A 15,073-nucleotide genomic window follows, 5' to 3' on the forward strand; every position below is an offset into this window, starting at 1 on the left:
TCCTCTGCTGTAGCCTTCCTTTGCTCATGTAGTCCACCTCTGGTCACTGCCTCTGCTGAAGATAATAGGCATGGAGCAACTCCAGCAGCTCTCAAAATCAAGCCTTTGTCTCCATAAAAATGAGACAATCTCAGCTTTTCCCTAAATGTTATAGGAGAGAGATTGGCTTGCCATTATATTTGGTTGTTAAATAGCATGTGCATCTATGCTATGAAAAAGTCCTGCCTTTTACCTTCCTGGACTGCAGTGGAATGTCATAGTTTTCTTTCCTTGCTGCTGTTTCTCAGCACAACTTGCTCATGCCTCAAAAGAATGAAGTGACACTGCATGCATGTGTGCTCAGCGCCTGAAATTCAGCTGACACAGCACACACTCCATATCCTCCCCTCCATGTGCCTTCTCTGCTAAAAAAAACACGTGTATGATCATGAGGGAGAAGAGAAAAAAAGAGATCCCTTAAGCTAGTGGGTAAGGAATGTGCGCCGTGCTGTGCATGAATGTCTGATGTTTCCAACTATTTGTTAAAAGGCAACAGCAATGCTTCCGACAGATGTCCCTCCCCTCGCCTGCAATAGGCTCCCAAGAATAGCAACAGCCTGTGTCACTGCAAAGGGCAAAGCCTTCTGAAATAGCAACAAAGTTGTGCACAAACCACTTTGCGGTCCGCATTTGGTTTCAGCCAGCTCCAGCAACTTGTTGCAATGACGAAAATCATCTGGGCTTTCCTGTCCGGTCTGGGAAAGACAGCCACCTTCTGAGAGGCTTCCAGCTGAGGCGACGATGGCACCCGTGCAGAGTGCAGAGGAGCTGGGCCAGCAGTGCCAGGCGATGAAAGCAGGGGAGGATGAGGAAGGTGGCAGAGGCAGCGGGCACCTCCGCCAGTTGCCAGCTGCAGCAGGTAAGGTGGCGGGACCGGGCACCAGCTGTTGCTGATCAGCAGCACGTGTGTAGCTTGCAGGATTGCGGGAAGACAGCAGAAAAGCCTGTGGACTTGGGCACACACTGTCCCAGTTCCTAGCAGTGTGAGTGGGGAAATAGCAAGTAAGGAGGGAAACACCGTCTGCAGTTTTGGGTGGTGGCATATGCGATACTTTTCCCTCAAGCCCATTGTTCGTGTATGAGTTCTCTGCTGTGTAATTCTCTTTCTTTTATGGGAATCAGTTATCTGAGTAATCAGGGGACCCACTGCATCCAAGATAAGATAAGAGTGTTGCTTCAACCCATGCAAGCTCGATTCATTCCTAGGAGGAGAAGTCCAGGAAGGCCATGTGAGAATCACCTGCTCATGCAGAGGGAGTTTTTGGGATAGGGTGCCAGGTGCCCCTTCCTATTTCTTCTACCCAAGTATTTCATGAAGAAGCAGGGTTTCCATGCTGACATTCAGAAATTAACTGCAGAATTTCTTCTGAAAAAGATTTTCAAGTGCTGAAGCTGAACTTCATAGCTCTTCACCTTTGCTGTCCCACCCAGCAGTAAGTCACACATAGTTTCGCATCTAACCACAGCTCTTCTACTGCCAATAAGATCTAGTGAAATGGCCCACAAATGTGATTTTTCTCACACAGAAGACAGCTGTGCCCAAATGGGAAAGTGCCACTGCAAGCCAGAAATGACTGTGATGTCACAAGCAAGTTTTGTTCACTTAAAAATGAATGAGCTGACTGAGCCATGGATACTCAGATACTACAGGCACAGATGCTTTGTTGGAGTGCAGTAACAGTCAGTCGAGCAGCTTCTACTGACAACTGGGAGCAGAGGAAACAGAGGTTAATGAAGAACAGAAAGCCAGTCGGCAGACAGATGTACTTAACATTACCCTAGGGTATGGGGGAGCAATGCACATTGTTACAGGATGGCGTTATCAAAGGGAAGCACAGCAGTTACAATAAGCTGAGACCGAAGTTACTGCAGCATGAGAGCTATGGTTAAAAGTGGACGAGCAAATTACACGCTTGGGCTTACCCTCAGGAATTAAAGCAGTAACCTGAGAAATTCACTAGGAATTAAAGGAAATTGGTGATTCTTACTGGAAAATAAGGAAACACCAGATCCCATTTAATATAATGAAGAGCCAGGCTGCCTGTTGACATAATGAAAAAGCATGTCAGAGCACTAAGAAAGGTGCCCAGGCTCTGCATTGCACTCTTTCCATTGATTCCAGGATAATTTGTTCATAAAATATGAATTTTACTCACACAATACATTTACCAAGCTTACAATGTATAAAGCACACACTATTTCCCACCATTGTAGGAATGAAGATGCATGAAAATGTGCAATACATTAGCTTCCTTCTGCCTCTTTTTTTAACTTCAATTAAAAAAAAAAAAAAAAAAAAAAAGCTTTGGGTTTGTCTTTCATGCTAGCAAGAGTTGTGTTTGTCAAACAGTTATGACACTACCTGGCCCTGATGCTATTTTGGAGTACAATTAATATTTTATGAGAATGTCCGTCTCTAATTGTAGCATAACTTCGTCCCAAAGCAGCATTTTATTTCTTCCCATAGGGTTTTGTAGAGTAATGATTTCACATCTTACACAAAACTTCTAGATAGATGGCTAGTTCAAAGTTATCCTAGCTCATATAAGTAGTGTATCTATTGAAGAAGTACTGGTTCTAAATAAAGACATTAGAACAGATCAGTGGGGTAACATATATCTCTTTACACTGTGCACCTGCAAGAGACAGAAAATAACTGTGACAGTGCAGCAAAGATCACGATGGCATGAAAATGGGATAATCACCTTTGATGAGAAACAAATCCACAATTTAATTATGCAGTGATTCCCAACATATGCTATTAAATATTTATGCTACAGAATCACATGATCCACATGCTACTTACTAGCAAAATGCTACCCTGATGACAGTTTGGGGAATTTTGAACACTATTTCCTCATGAAGGCAAAATTTTTGTATGTCAATTGGCACTCAGATGCAGGAAAAAAAAAGTTCTTAAAAATAGCTTAAAATTTTCAGATACAAATGCTGTAGTTTTAATATTTATCATGGGCAAATTAGATGTCCTTGGCTCAGATCATTTATCCATAATGCCCATGAAGTACATGTATTGTACTTCATGGGCACCAATGTACACCAATACTTGTATTGGTGAAAAACCAAGTATTTTGCCTTTGGAAGGAGTCTATTTTCCCAAGTACTTGAACAGAAGTAGAAAGGGGCACACTCTTTTTAACTCAGCCCCATCCCATCCCATCAGCAGCACACTCAGCTATACTGCAACTGTTCTTGGTCTCTTTTTCAGGAACAAAGTATAAACAGTTCCAGAAAATGTTCTTGAAGATAAGTTTGTTTGCCAAGTAGTGCTGCTTTTGACCTGAGTAACAGTTATGAAAAAGCATTTTGTTTACATGGGAAAACTAAACAAGAGACTTTCTAATCACTTGTCACATACCAGTCACACACTGGTTAGCCATAGAGCTTGTTGCAGGCAGGAGAAGAAACTTCTCTCTTTGGTGTAAGCCATCACTAAAACAGATTTTCCCTTGGGCTGCACATCACCGTATACTTTGCAGGCTTCTCCTAAAAATGAGAGGAACAAGCATTTTAGGATAAAAGGAATAAGGGATAAAGCTAAAGAAAAAGACAAAGAGAGAAGGAAAGAAAGAGAGAAAAAAAGAGAGAGAGAAGGAAAGAAAGAAAGCGTTCGTAAAATATCAGTGGCACTGACTATATGGAAAAATAGTGTTTTGTAGCTGAGAACTTGTTCTATCAAATAATGTTACTGTGCACTTTGTTTTTGTTATAGTTTCCTTGGAAATAAATAGGAAGAATTACTTTCAGAGGAGATTATGTATATGCGGCCCAAAACAATTCCTCATTACTCAGTGCAGCCCAAACAAGTCAAAAGGTTGGATATCTATACATTAGAACCTTCTTTCCACTCAGAGGTCTGCTTTAGCTACAGTCCATGGCTACTTCTATACCACTGTGAACATGTGTCACCAGCAAGGATACCAGCTGACACAGCAAAAAACAAACGTGAAGCTGCTTTACCTGGGGATGCAAAACTTATGTATAACCTTAAGTCACACATACATTGCTTCTCTAGCAACTTTCAAGTGTCCAAGCTCCATCTCCAGCTTGTGCAATCTTTCTCAGATTAAAAAAAAACAAAAACACCTCCACTGCACTGCTCTGGGGAACCAGGGGTTGAGGAGAGGACACTGTGAGATGTAAGGAATAGCGCTGGTGGCAGACTCCTTTAAAATATTTGTCTTGGCACTGCCATTTTGAATAAGGAACTGGAACCATACCAAACAGACGGTTGCACATTTAAAGAATTAAAAGCTGTGCAGAACACAGAGTTCAAAGCATAAGTAGGTGACACTGCCCAGGCTGCTTTGTTTCTGCGGAGATCCTTAAAATCAATTTCTGTTCCCGTTATTTAACAGTTTTCTGTTGCCTGGAAAAAGATAATAACATTTGTGGGTGATAAAGGTGATTAATAAATGGAATTCATCACTGATTTAAGGAAATTTGGATGGCCTGACCTATTGACTGCAAGTGAATATCATGTCTGAGGCTCCTCACAGCTAACTTTAGGCATCTGCATCTGAGCAAGCAACAGATTCCTTTTATAGTCACTGGAGAGAAATAGGCATCTTACCTATTTCAAACATCTAGAAGTGCCTATTTTTTACAAGTAGTAACAGAAGAAATCTAAAGATGCTGTTTATTTCTCACAGGGAACCTGAACCCATCCTATGTCCTTTAACACAGCCAAATGCTATGTAATTTTCATTTGTAGTTAAGATGTAAGATGTCAGGCCATATAAAAAGGAAAGGCACTGAGTGCCTTGGAAAGAACTCAGTCAAAAAAGAAATGGGTGGTGCTGGAGAGTAACCAGCTGAAGATGAGTTCCTGTGCATTGCTGTGACAATCATTTAATGGGTATGGAGAGAAATCTGCATTAGGAGTGGAAGAGTTATAGAAGACTCCCATTTGGCACTGTGCAACTATTACAGAAGCACTGGGTCCTATTAACAGTTTATTATAGAAGTTGGCAACATGGAGAGAGTTCAGTGAACTGGGCTTTGAATGCTTAAGAGACTGAGAAACTTATGAAGACTCACAGGCTAAGAAGATTATCCAGGAGATATCTATGGGATGACTTGATGACAGGCTGTAATTTTGTACATATTGAATAAGGGTAAGTGAAGGCAAATGGAGAATAAGATCTGATGGCTGTAATCTGAAGATGCAGAAATTAGAGCTAGAAATAAATTACAGATAACTTAAAATTAAAGCAATTAACCACAGGAACAATGTATGACTTAAAGACATTGATTTTCAAACACCAGAAATTTTTAAATCAAAGGTTAATATCTCAAGTGATCTAATTAAAATAAGAATACATTTAATTGTGTCCAAAGTGTTAAGTTCCTGTTAGACTAGATGACCACAATGATCTCTTTTAGCTTCATAATATTTAAATAAACCAGAATCTTAGGTTAAATCTTCATGGGTTGATGTTGTAAAATGCAGGGATATCAAAGCAAGCACAGACGTCAGTACTGGAAATTAGCCTGGGCAGAGCACTGTGAAAAAAATTAACAATCTCACTTCTGATACCCAAGCTCATTCATTCAGCACAACACTATTGTGTCCTCAGCCCTGATTTTCAGTCAGGATATACTGGACGGGCACGTTTTCCAGAGCTGGTAATATATAGTCAGCAAACAAGTCAAAAAATGGAAAGGAGGGGGGTGGGAGGAATGGAGAGATTAGATTTTGCAAAATAAAATGAGTACTGCACTCATAACTTGACGTAAGTCATGTACATAACCCACTGCCTGGATAGGCTGTGGATACCCCATCAATGAAGGTGTCCAAGACCAGGCTGAGATGGGGCCCTGGGCAGCCTGGTCTAGTACCTGATTTAATGATCAGCAAACCTGCCCATGGCAGAGGGTTTGGAACTGGATAATCTTTGAGGTCCTTTCCAACTCAATTCTATGCCATTCTATGATTCTATGATTCTATGCTTCTAGCTCTGTTCACAATCAGTGCCACGCTTATGTGCATGCACAACCATGCATTTTTCGCCTGTATTTCGCCTAGCTGGCTTGTGTCAGAAATAGTGTTGCCAGCAGGGGCATGGAAGTGATCATCCCTCTGTACTCAGCTCTGGTGAGGCCTCATCTTGAGTACTGTGTTCAGTTTTGTGCTCTTCACTACAAGAAAGACATTGAGGCCCCAGAGTGTGTTAAGAGAAGGGCAATGAAGCTGCTGAGGGGTCTGGAACACAGGCCTTATGAAGAGTGAAGGAAGAGGCTGAGGAAACTGTGACTGTTTAGTCTAGAGAAGAGTAGCCTCAGGGGTGACCTTTTTGCTCTCTACAGCTACATGAAGGGAGGTTGTGGTGATGTGGGAGTCAGCCTCTTCTCCCATGTAATTAGTGATAGGACTAGGGAGAATGGCTTCAAGTTGTGCCAGGGGAGATTCAGATTGGATGTTAGGAAATACTTCTTCTCTGAAAGAGTGGTCAGGTGCTGAAACAGGTTGCCCAGGGATGTGATGGAGTCACACCTCACCCTGGAGGTGTTCAAGAAACATTTAAATGTTGTACTGGGGGGCATGGTTTAGTGGGAAATATTAGTGATAGGTGGATGGTTGGAACTGGATGATATGATCTTGGAGATTTTTTCCAACCTAGATGATACTATGATTCTATGATTCTATCTAGACCTGCCAACCTGCTCAGCACAAGGCAAAGCAGGCTAAGGTGCATTGGATATGCTCATTGATATGGGGCTACTGCCTCTGAGCTTCTGCCTGGCCCAAGGAAAGCAACCAGTGGCCAGGGAGGAGAACTGATGGGCAGTACCTGTTTTAACACATTTATCAGGCTTACACATACCCCCTGCCCCTGGAGGCATGGCTTATACTCAGACACTTAAACTCTTCTGTGCTCTGAAATAACTCCTGTGGGCTAGCTGCAGGGTGTGATGGTGGCCTTGTGCCACCAAGTCACGTCCAGGAATTGTTAGCAGAGTTCTAGGTGGCATGGGCAATACTATGCCAGAGACTGTGCCAGCAATTTAATAGGATCCATGGCCCCCTTCCAGTATTGGGGCCTGGGCTCTGGCATTATTTGTTTTAGTAGTGCAAACATCCTGCTGAGGCTGCTCTCCTCCTCCACTTGCCTGATTTTCCTCAGAAATGTAATAACCTCTGTCAAATGGGGCTGATTCTCGCCAACGCGCTCAAAATTATTGGCAAGGACCTTCAGGCAGTCAGTCAGCATGAACAGAGAACCTTAATGTCTTAGAAAAATAAGCTAAAAATAAACAGTCTGTGTATAATTTTCAGTTATACTATATAACAGGAGAATTAACTGAAATATGGACTCTGTTGTGCTGCAAAAGCTACCTCTCCTCAGGCACATGTGATTTCTCCAGCTAAGCAGGAAATCAGAAATCAGTTTACTTTTTTTCCTAGCTGTGTTGCAGCCAACATCATGGCGAGGGGAAAATCATGCTGGGAGAATGAACAAGACCAACAACAACAAACTGAAATATTCCTCAAAGTCTAGAGTGCAAAAGGCTTCACAGTTAGTAGAATATGATCAGTGAAATCTATCTTGTAACAATAAACAATGGATTGTAGTGTATAAAATGAGTTTATTTTAAAGTGGAGGTTCAAAGGCATATAATCTCCACTTGGTTTATGTTTTTGCCATCTGTTTTTTATTCTTAACATTGAGGTTGTCCTAAGTATGTGAAATATCTGTTTCTGATATTCCAAAAAAATGATGAGCAAAGCCCATAAAGTTTGGAAATTTGTACCTTGGGGATTGGTTTCCCTTGAATATCCTGGCAGTATGCATCAGCCTTCGTATGGCAAAGAAAAAACACTGATATCAGCAGCTGTCATGGCATCCTTAGGTGAAACAAAGGAATTAATAAGTGGCGAGGGATTGTTTTATTAGTTATTCAAGTCAAGGTTGAAACAGTTTGGCTGGAAGATTATTGCTTTCCTCACCTTGAGAATGTCTCAAAGCAAAAATTGTTTTCCTATCAAAAGGTTGCATTGTCAATGTTGCCTTTTGCAAAGATATTCTGCAGAAGATTTAATTATTTAGGGTTCAACCAAAACCTTACTGACTTCAAATTAGAGATATAAGAAACCTAAAAGCATTAAAATTAAAGAATATTATATGAATTAGAAATTCCACACACACTTATATATAGCATTGTATATAGCTACTGCTTCTGGGTTTGTTTGTACCTAATTGTTTTGCCTAAAAATTACAAAAAAAGTTTTGTACTGGTTATATCATATGTTTAGTACTGATTGTGAATGCTGCAGAAGTCACACTTTCAATTTCGTTTTCTGTCTTATTTCAGGCTGTGGAACATTTACTTTACTATCTTCTGCCATTGCTGCTGTAAGTGGACTTCTAATGGGTTATGAGTTGGGCCTTATCTCTGGAGCTCTTCTTCAGATGAGTAGCATATTAGCACTCTCTTGCAAAGAGCAGGAAATTGTTGTGAGTTCCCTTCTTTTTGGGGCCTTATTTGCATCACTTACTGGTGGATTCCTGATTGATCGTTTTGGAAGGAGATTTGCTATCATTATTGCATCATCTCTACTTGTGATGGGAAGTCTGATTTTACTGCCCCATGAATCATATGGAATACTTATTGTGGGACGAATTGCCATAGGTATTTCCATATCATTATCATCAATTGCGACATGTGTGTATATTGCTGAGATTGCCCCGCAGCACAGAAGAGGCCTTCTCGTTTCGTTAAATGAACTCATGATTGTGATAGGAATTCTCTTTGCCTATATTTCAAATTATGCATTTGCCACCGTATCTCATGGCTGGAAGTATATGTTTGGCCTTGTAATTCCATTAGGTGCCTTGCAGGCTATTGCCATGTATTTCCTTCCACCAAGTCCACGTTTTCTTGTCATGAAAAATAATGATGAAGCTGCAAGAAAAATACTGGAGAGGCTACGGGAAACTTCAGATGCTACTAAAGAACTCACTGTGATCAAGTCTTCCTTGAAAGATGAACATCAGTATAGTTTCGTGGATCTGTTTCGTTCAAAGAACAACATGAGGGCCCGAATGCTGGTAGGGCTCACGCTAGTCTTTTTTGTGCAAACAACTGGGCAACCTAATATTTTATTTTATGCATCAACTATTCTGAAGTCAGTTGGGTTTCAGAGCAATGAAGCTGCCAGCTTGGCTTCTACTGGAGTTGGAGTGGTTAAAGTGGTCAGCACAGTTCCAGCCACAGTTTTTGTGGATAAAGTTGGAAGTAAAACTTTTCTGTGTATTGGCTCTTCTGTTATGGCAATATCATTGGTCACTATGGGCTTAGTGAACCGTAACATACACATGAATTTCACCAGTATCTGTAGAAGCCAGTCTCCAGAGGATACCTATCAGAGTACAGGAAACCTCACTGGTGTCACCAATGGGAGCCTCAGGGACCTCTTTTCTAGTATGGCTTTACCAGAAAGACTCTTATTCGACATACAGAGAAATCTTGATGTCACCAGGACAGGAGAACTGAACAGGACTACCCCAGCAGGAGGCAAAAGCATGATGGGGTCTCACACAGAGAGTGGGGAGGTTTCTGTTGTCCTGAAATGGGTCTCGCTGGCCAGCCTGCTTGTTTACGTTGCTGCATTTTCCATAGGTCTTGGACCAAGTAAGTGTTTCTTTTCTATGATTCCTTGTATTTATTTATTTACAAGTAAGTTAAGTGCTTGGATGACATGCCCATCAGGCAGTTTCCCACATGGGCCAAGTAGTGTTTTCTGCTAATGTGCACTGGTACTATTACAGACTGTCCTGATGGGCCTAGAGCGTGCCTTTTGCAAAGAGGTCCCACACATTGAAATTACTGCATTTATCTCCCTTGAAGGTGAACTAATTTTTCACCTTCAGCGAAGCTAGGAGCTGGTGTAAGACTTGTACAGAATAGTTTCAGGGCTCCTGTCTGTCTTTCCTCCTCATGCTCTGATGTTTCTTTACACTGGGAAGATTGAGATGTAGATATTTGCTGCTTCTAACCCATAAACCTGAGACAATGAAGAGCTCTTGGCCTCTGCATGTAAAGGCACCATCAAATCCATGAAAAGGCGATGTGCCTAAGTCCAGTTGAGGCTCTGACCTCCTGACTGTATAACAGCTTTCAGATATAGTGGAGAAATTTAAAGCATCATAGTTAGTGAGCAAACTTCAGCAGCATCATCATTGCCACCCATGTTGAAGCAGCACAGGTGGAAGAACATGAAGGAGGGTTGCTGTGCAACCTTCTCCTGAGGAGAACATTTGTGCCATTTCCAGGTACCAGGAGCTAAATCTCTTCATTTTTTTTTTCTTTCAGTTTGTTTCAATAGCAGATGCGTATTACTGTATTTGAAGGTGTTGATTTTTTTAAGCCATGCTGCAAAAAAACCCCACATGCACAGAGTTAATTATCTATTAACTGACTTCATGTGCTCCTGTGCTCTGGCTCAAACCTGACTTGCAAACACACTGTACTTCTGCTGCACTATTATGATAAAAAACTTTCACAAGAATAAAGCCCAACAATTACAGTAACAGCAACTCCCCTGCAGTATTTATTTATCTTAAACATTGCTCACTGGGAGAGCCATGTGAGATAAACATTTATAGCCAGGGCAGCAAGCTTTGCCTTGTTCTTGTGGTGTTGTTCCCTCTCTTGCAGACCCTGTGGAGACTAGATTCTGTTTTCAGTGACACAAGCTCAAAACCAGGGCTGCAGCCCTGAAAAGAAATGTTGCTCTTGGGTTTTTCTTGGGTGTTTCAAACACAGAGTTAACGACCCTCAGGGCAGGGATTAATGCTTGGACTGTTGCTGTAGTCTACTTTCCTGTTGACCTGGCTGTAACTGGGTTCCTGGTCATTTGGGCTGGTCTGGTGTGACGCTATTGATAACAATGCCTGTTTCCCTGATGGCTATGGAAACCGAGGTGTGTTGCCAGGCTAATCTGAGAAACCTTTCAGGCCATTGTTTGCTTCCTGACCTCTTTCTTGAGAAAGTGCCCTCAAACAGCAAATGGGTAAGAACGGGCACCGTCTCAGCTCCAGCTTGAAAAAAATCATGTATGATAAAACCATGGTGTGTTTGTATGAAGTGAAGCAAAGCAAAGTGAAGTGAAATGAAGTGAATGTAAGATACAGGAGGGGTACGGACATTTCCAAATGCAAGTACACACAGTGCTCATTCTAAACTAACAATGTATAGAAAATGCTACAGTAAGACAATCAAGAAGTTGTTGAAGTCTACAAATGTTCTCTTGGTTCTCTTGTGGTTGCATAGGCTAAATTGGGGAGGAGGCCATGGTTCCTGTCTCATATGCAGCCTTCAACATCTGCTACTTAGAGTCCAAACACCTGTATTTTGAAAGCCTAGATTTCTTATTCTTAGTGTGTCTTTCTTAGTGTAAAGAATAACTGGGCCCCCCAGCCTCTATAAAATAAACAGTTTTAACATGTTCATGTTATTCATCTCAGTCCAATTTATGGCCTAGACCAGACTGTTTGCCATCACCTGTTCTGCCGAGGGGCTGTTCTTGCCGAGAAGGCATCAAGGCTGTAGCACTTCTTTCAGCACTCACTGAGCCACAGCTGGCTGATGCTTTGTAGGCAGAAGTACTGCCAACCCACACCTCTGGATTTTCTGAATTAATGTCTCCTATACATGCTGGCTAGGGTGGTGGCAATATTGGGAATGTGTGATCTACAGATCTTATCAGGCTTTTTTGGACAAATCACAGAGAGGTTCTTGTGCTTTCTCTCCACCCTACTGGACCATTTCTGGAACAAATTCAGCCACTTTGTGTCCTTGCTACATTCTTCAGGGATAAAAGAGAATCTGTGTAGTGCCATTAAGAAAATGATGCATCCTTCTTAGGGCAGATCATACAACCCGAGCTCTACCAACTTGTTGTAATTTTTTTTCCTTATTTTTCTGGGATTCAAGTCAAAGAGCTAGTTACTGTCCAAATGTGTGCAGCAAACATTTGTAAATGCTGTATTTTTCCATTATTTATCATTTATCTCCAAATTAGATGAAGTAGATGGATTATTAATAAATGAAACATACACTAAATGTATTCACTGCCATTTACCAAAGCACTCAGGAAACACACTGATGAGTGTTCATAAATAAACAGTGAGAGATAAAAGCCATTTTTGCATTACTAAAGAATTCACAGATCATTGAGCATCTGCATAGTCACTTTTTTGTTTACAGGGTGTTCTGTGTTATATCACTAACCCTTAGGCAAGAAGAAAGGAGAATTTCTGCTGCTTGTTTTGGATTTATTACGCTTGATGAAATGGAATCTACTGCTTGTTCACACTCAATTTCACACAATCTTAAGGATGTTTTGTAGGTACAGCAAATCAGTGTTGCATCTTCAGGGGTGTTTGCAGAGGCATTTCCAAGCAGTTACTAGCAAAGGGATCTTATCTGCCAGATAGCCTTGTCTGAGTTGCCTTTTTCTGTACATCAGGAAGGTCATATGAAGATGGAAGATACTTACAGAGACTATGGGAAATCTCAGTCTACATGAAGAGTGAAGAACATGAAGGTCTGTCCCTGCATTGCATTCCATGGCTGTTTGCAGAGAGGCAGGCTGCTGGCACCACTGGAAATCTGAGCCTCAAAGAAGTAGACTTGCCGGGCCTTGCACAGGGAGCTGTGCGTGCAGGCAAGCAAGATGAATGCAGTGTAGAGGTAGATCACCAATTTGTCACTGAACCTAAAAGCTAGGTGTGACCCTGGAAATGATTTTAACATGGAGGAAACACAGAAAACTTCTATTCAGGGCCAGGCCCACATATGGCACAGATCAAACTGGAACTGCTGTAGGAATGAGGAAATCCAAACTACTGGAATAGCACATTTACTTAAAAAAAAAAAAACAAAAAAAAAAAAAAAAAAAAAAACTAAACTAAACAAACAAAAAAAACCTGTAAATGTGGGACTCCTGGAGTTGGATGAAGCGTACACAAGAGAGTTTTCATTCTTAACAACTGTAGAGCACCTTTAGCCTTTCTGAAATAGAATGAGTATCAAGAACTTCACAAGAACTTCAAGTGCTTCTCTCACTGACCCAAAAAACAACATCCAGGTTTGGGTGTTGGATGGCACTTGTTTACCAAAGATCTGATCCTCTGTCCTCATCCGCTGCTTTTGCACCATTTAGGGTCAAAAACTAAATATCACGCACGTGTGGGCAGCTTGCCTCCACGTTTTCTCATACATCCACAGATATCTTTGAAAGCATAAGCCCATGTCTTTGCTCTGGGTGATCTCACCAGCAAGTAGGTAGAAGAAAGATTGTAGCACCATGCACGTTAATACAGAAATGCAGTGTGCCCTGGAGCTAATCCTCTTCATCCTGCAAAAACCAGAAGGGTTCCAGAAAGTCCTGCAGTGAAAAGCAAGTAAACTGAGTCTGTTGCCAAATGGCATCTGTTTCCTAGGCCTAAATTTGTTCTAGCACATTAAAATTAAGTGTAAAAGAAAGAGGACTTGGGCAGTATGTCTTACATGTAATGTAGGAGTCCTGCATGCAGTTCAAGAAAGGAAGCCCAGTGCTGCTCACAGGTGGTTGTTTTTTTTTTTTTTTTGCTGTGGAGTGCGGAATGCTTTAATTGAGAGACAGATGTTGAATGCACGTATTTGGATTGGATGTACAGCACCGTTGTCTTGCTCAGAAGATCTCTTTCCTCCTCCTCTGCTAGTACTTGGAACAGGTCCCTATATAACTACAAAGTTATTTATGCAGTTAGCCAATGAACTTCAGAACGATTAGCTGGTGCAAACTTCATCAGCTCTGTGGAGGATGTGAATGCAAATCAGTGGAAGTACCTACAAGTGGGACTGAGAGGAATTATCTTGAGAAGATCCATCCTCAAAACTGTGTAGATGGAAACAGTCCATAGGTATTTATCTCTTTGTGGAACTGGGACATAAAATGTGCTATTACTACATATCTGTGAGTTTTGTGCAGCTCTTCAGAGCCCAGGGCTGGACTCTCAGAGCTCTGATCTTGAAGGGCATCACAGGATCCTCTTCTAGAGGACTTCTCAGATCTACTGGAATGCCCTGACCCTGGCACTCGAAGCCCAAATAGCACACACGTAATGCTCCCAGAGCAGACCAGTACCTGCATCTGAAGGAATGTCTTCTGGGTCTCAGGGCCTGGCACAAAGGAAAACTCCAAAGGAAAATATAAAATAAGTGTTTTTCTTTGTTTATTTGTTTGTTTGTTTTGTAGTGGACAAATACATGCATAATGAGGCCAAAGGGAAGATTTAGAACTTACAGCAAACCTTGTTTTTCCAGTGGAATAAGTTAAATATGAGGTGTGTGAGACCCAGATTTGAGCACCCATCTGATCCTGGAGCAGGGAAAGATGGCAGGCTACCAAGATGCCCTTGAGTTTCTGGTTTTACACTGTTAAAATTCCTCCCATATGAGAGACTGCAGTTTCATGTTCTCTGGCACATGTGCCCCCAAGAGTGAGCAGTGACCCTACTTTTCAGCAAGCCCTGCTGGCATGCACCATCTCCATGCAGCTTTTTGCGTGGGGCTGTCAGCCCCAAGAAGAACAAACTCCACGTGGGGATATCAGTGAGGATAATCTCCTGTTGAGGACAAATCTTAAGAGCAAATTTTTATAGATGAAGCCCTAACTTGAGCTGACAAATGCCTGTTACTAGTTTAAAGTTGGGAAGATTTGCTATGTTGAGTTATCAGAGTTTAATTTATATCAGCTTGAATTGATGCTTTAAATTATTTAAATAATTAAATATTTTTAATTTTTTTTTTTTCCCTGAAAGGGAATCTCCAACCTGCTTGGACATTTAACTGATATGTGAGTCAGATTCCTCAGATAATTAGCAGAGGAAGATATTCTCTCCATCTATGGGGAGGGATTTCAGATCCTTGCTCCCTGACCTCTTCTTTGGAGCAGCCCTCCTTTCCTCAGTGGCTATTGAGGGATTTTAGGGTGCTCTGGAAGCTACATTGGACTGTGAAATTA

At 41.5% G+C, this 15,073-nt stretch overlaps 1 protein-coding gene across 2 annotated transcripts in view; it reads left to right on the forward strand.

Annotated features, from left to right (window-relative positions):
* The first annotated feature begins 612 nt into the window (after positions 1–612).
* Positions 613–15,073, forward strand: part of SLC2A12 (solute carrier family 2 member 12) — a 32,148-nt gene continuing 17,687 nt past the window's right edge. Inside the window, exons 1-3 of one of the 2 annotated variants that reach the window (XM_090135762.1) lie at positions 613–898; positions 8,374–9,693; positions 12,533–14,750. In XM_090135762.1, coding sequence (XP_089991888.1) covers positions 781–898; positions 8,374–9,693; positions 12,533–12,792 — 1,698 coding nt within the window. In that variant the 5' untranslated portion in view covers positions 613–780 and the 3' untranslated portion in view covers positions 12,793–14,750. Of the gene's footprint in view, positions 899–8,373; positions 9,694–12,532; positions 14,751–15,073 lie in introns of those variants that run through there. The other variant, XM_031610711.2, reaches the window with a different exon arrangement.

The sequence above is a fragment of the Phasianus colchicus genome, chromosome 2 (assembly GCF_987193195.1).
Source record: "Phasianus colchicus chromosome 2, bPhaCol1.hap1.1, whole genome shotgun sequence".
NCBI classification, from domain to species: domain Eukaryota; kingdom Metazoa; phylum Chordata; class Aves; order Galliformes; family Phasianidae; genus Phasianus; species Phasianus colchicus.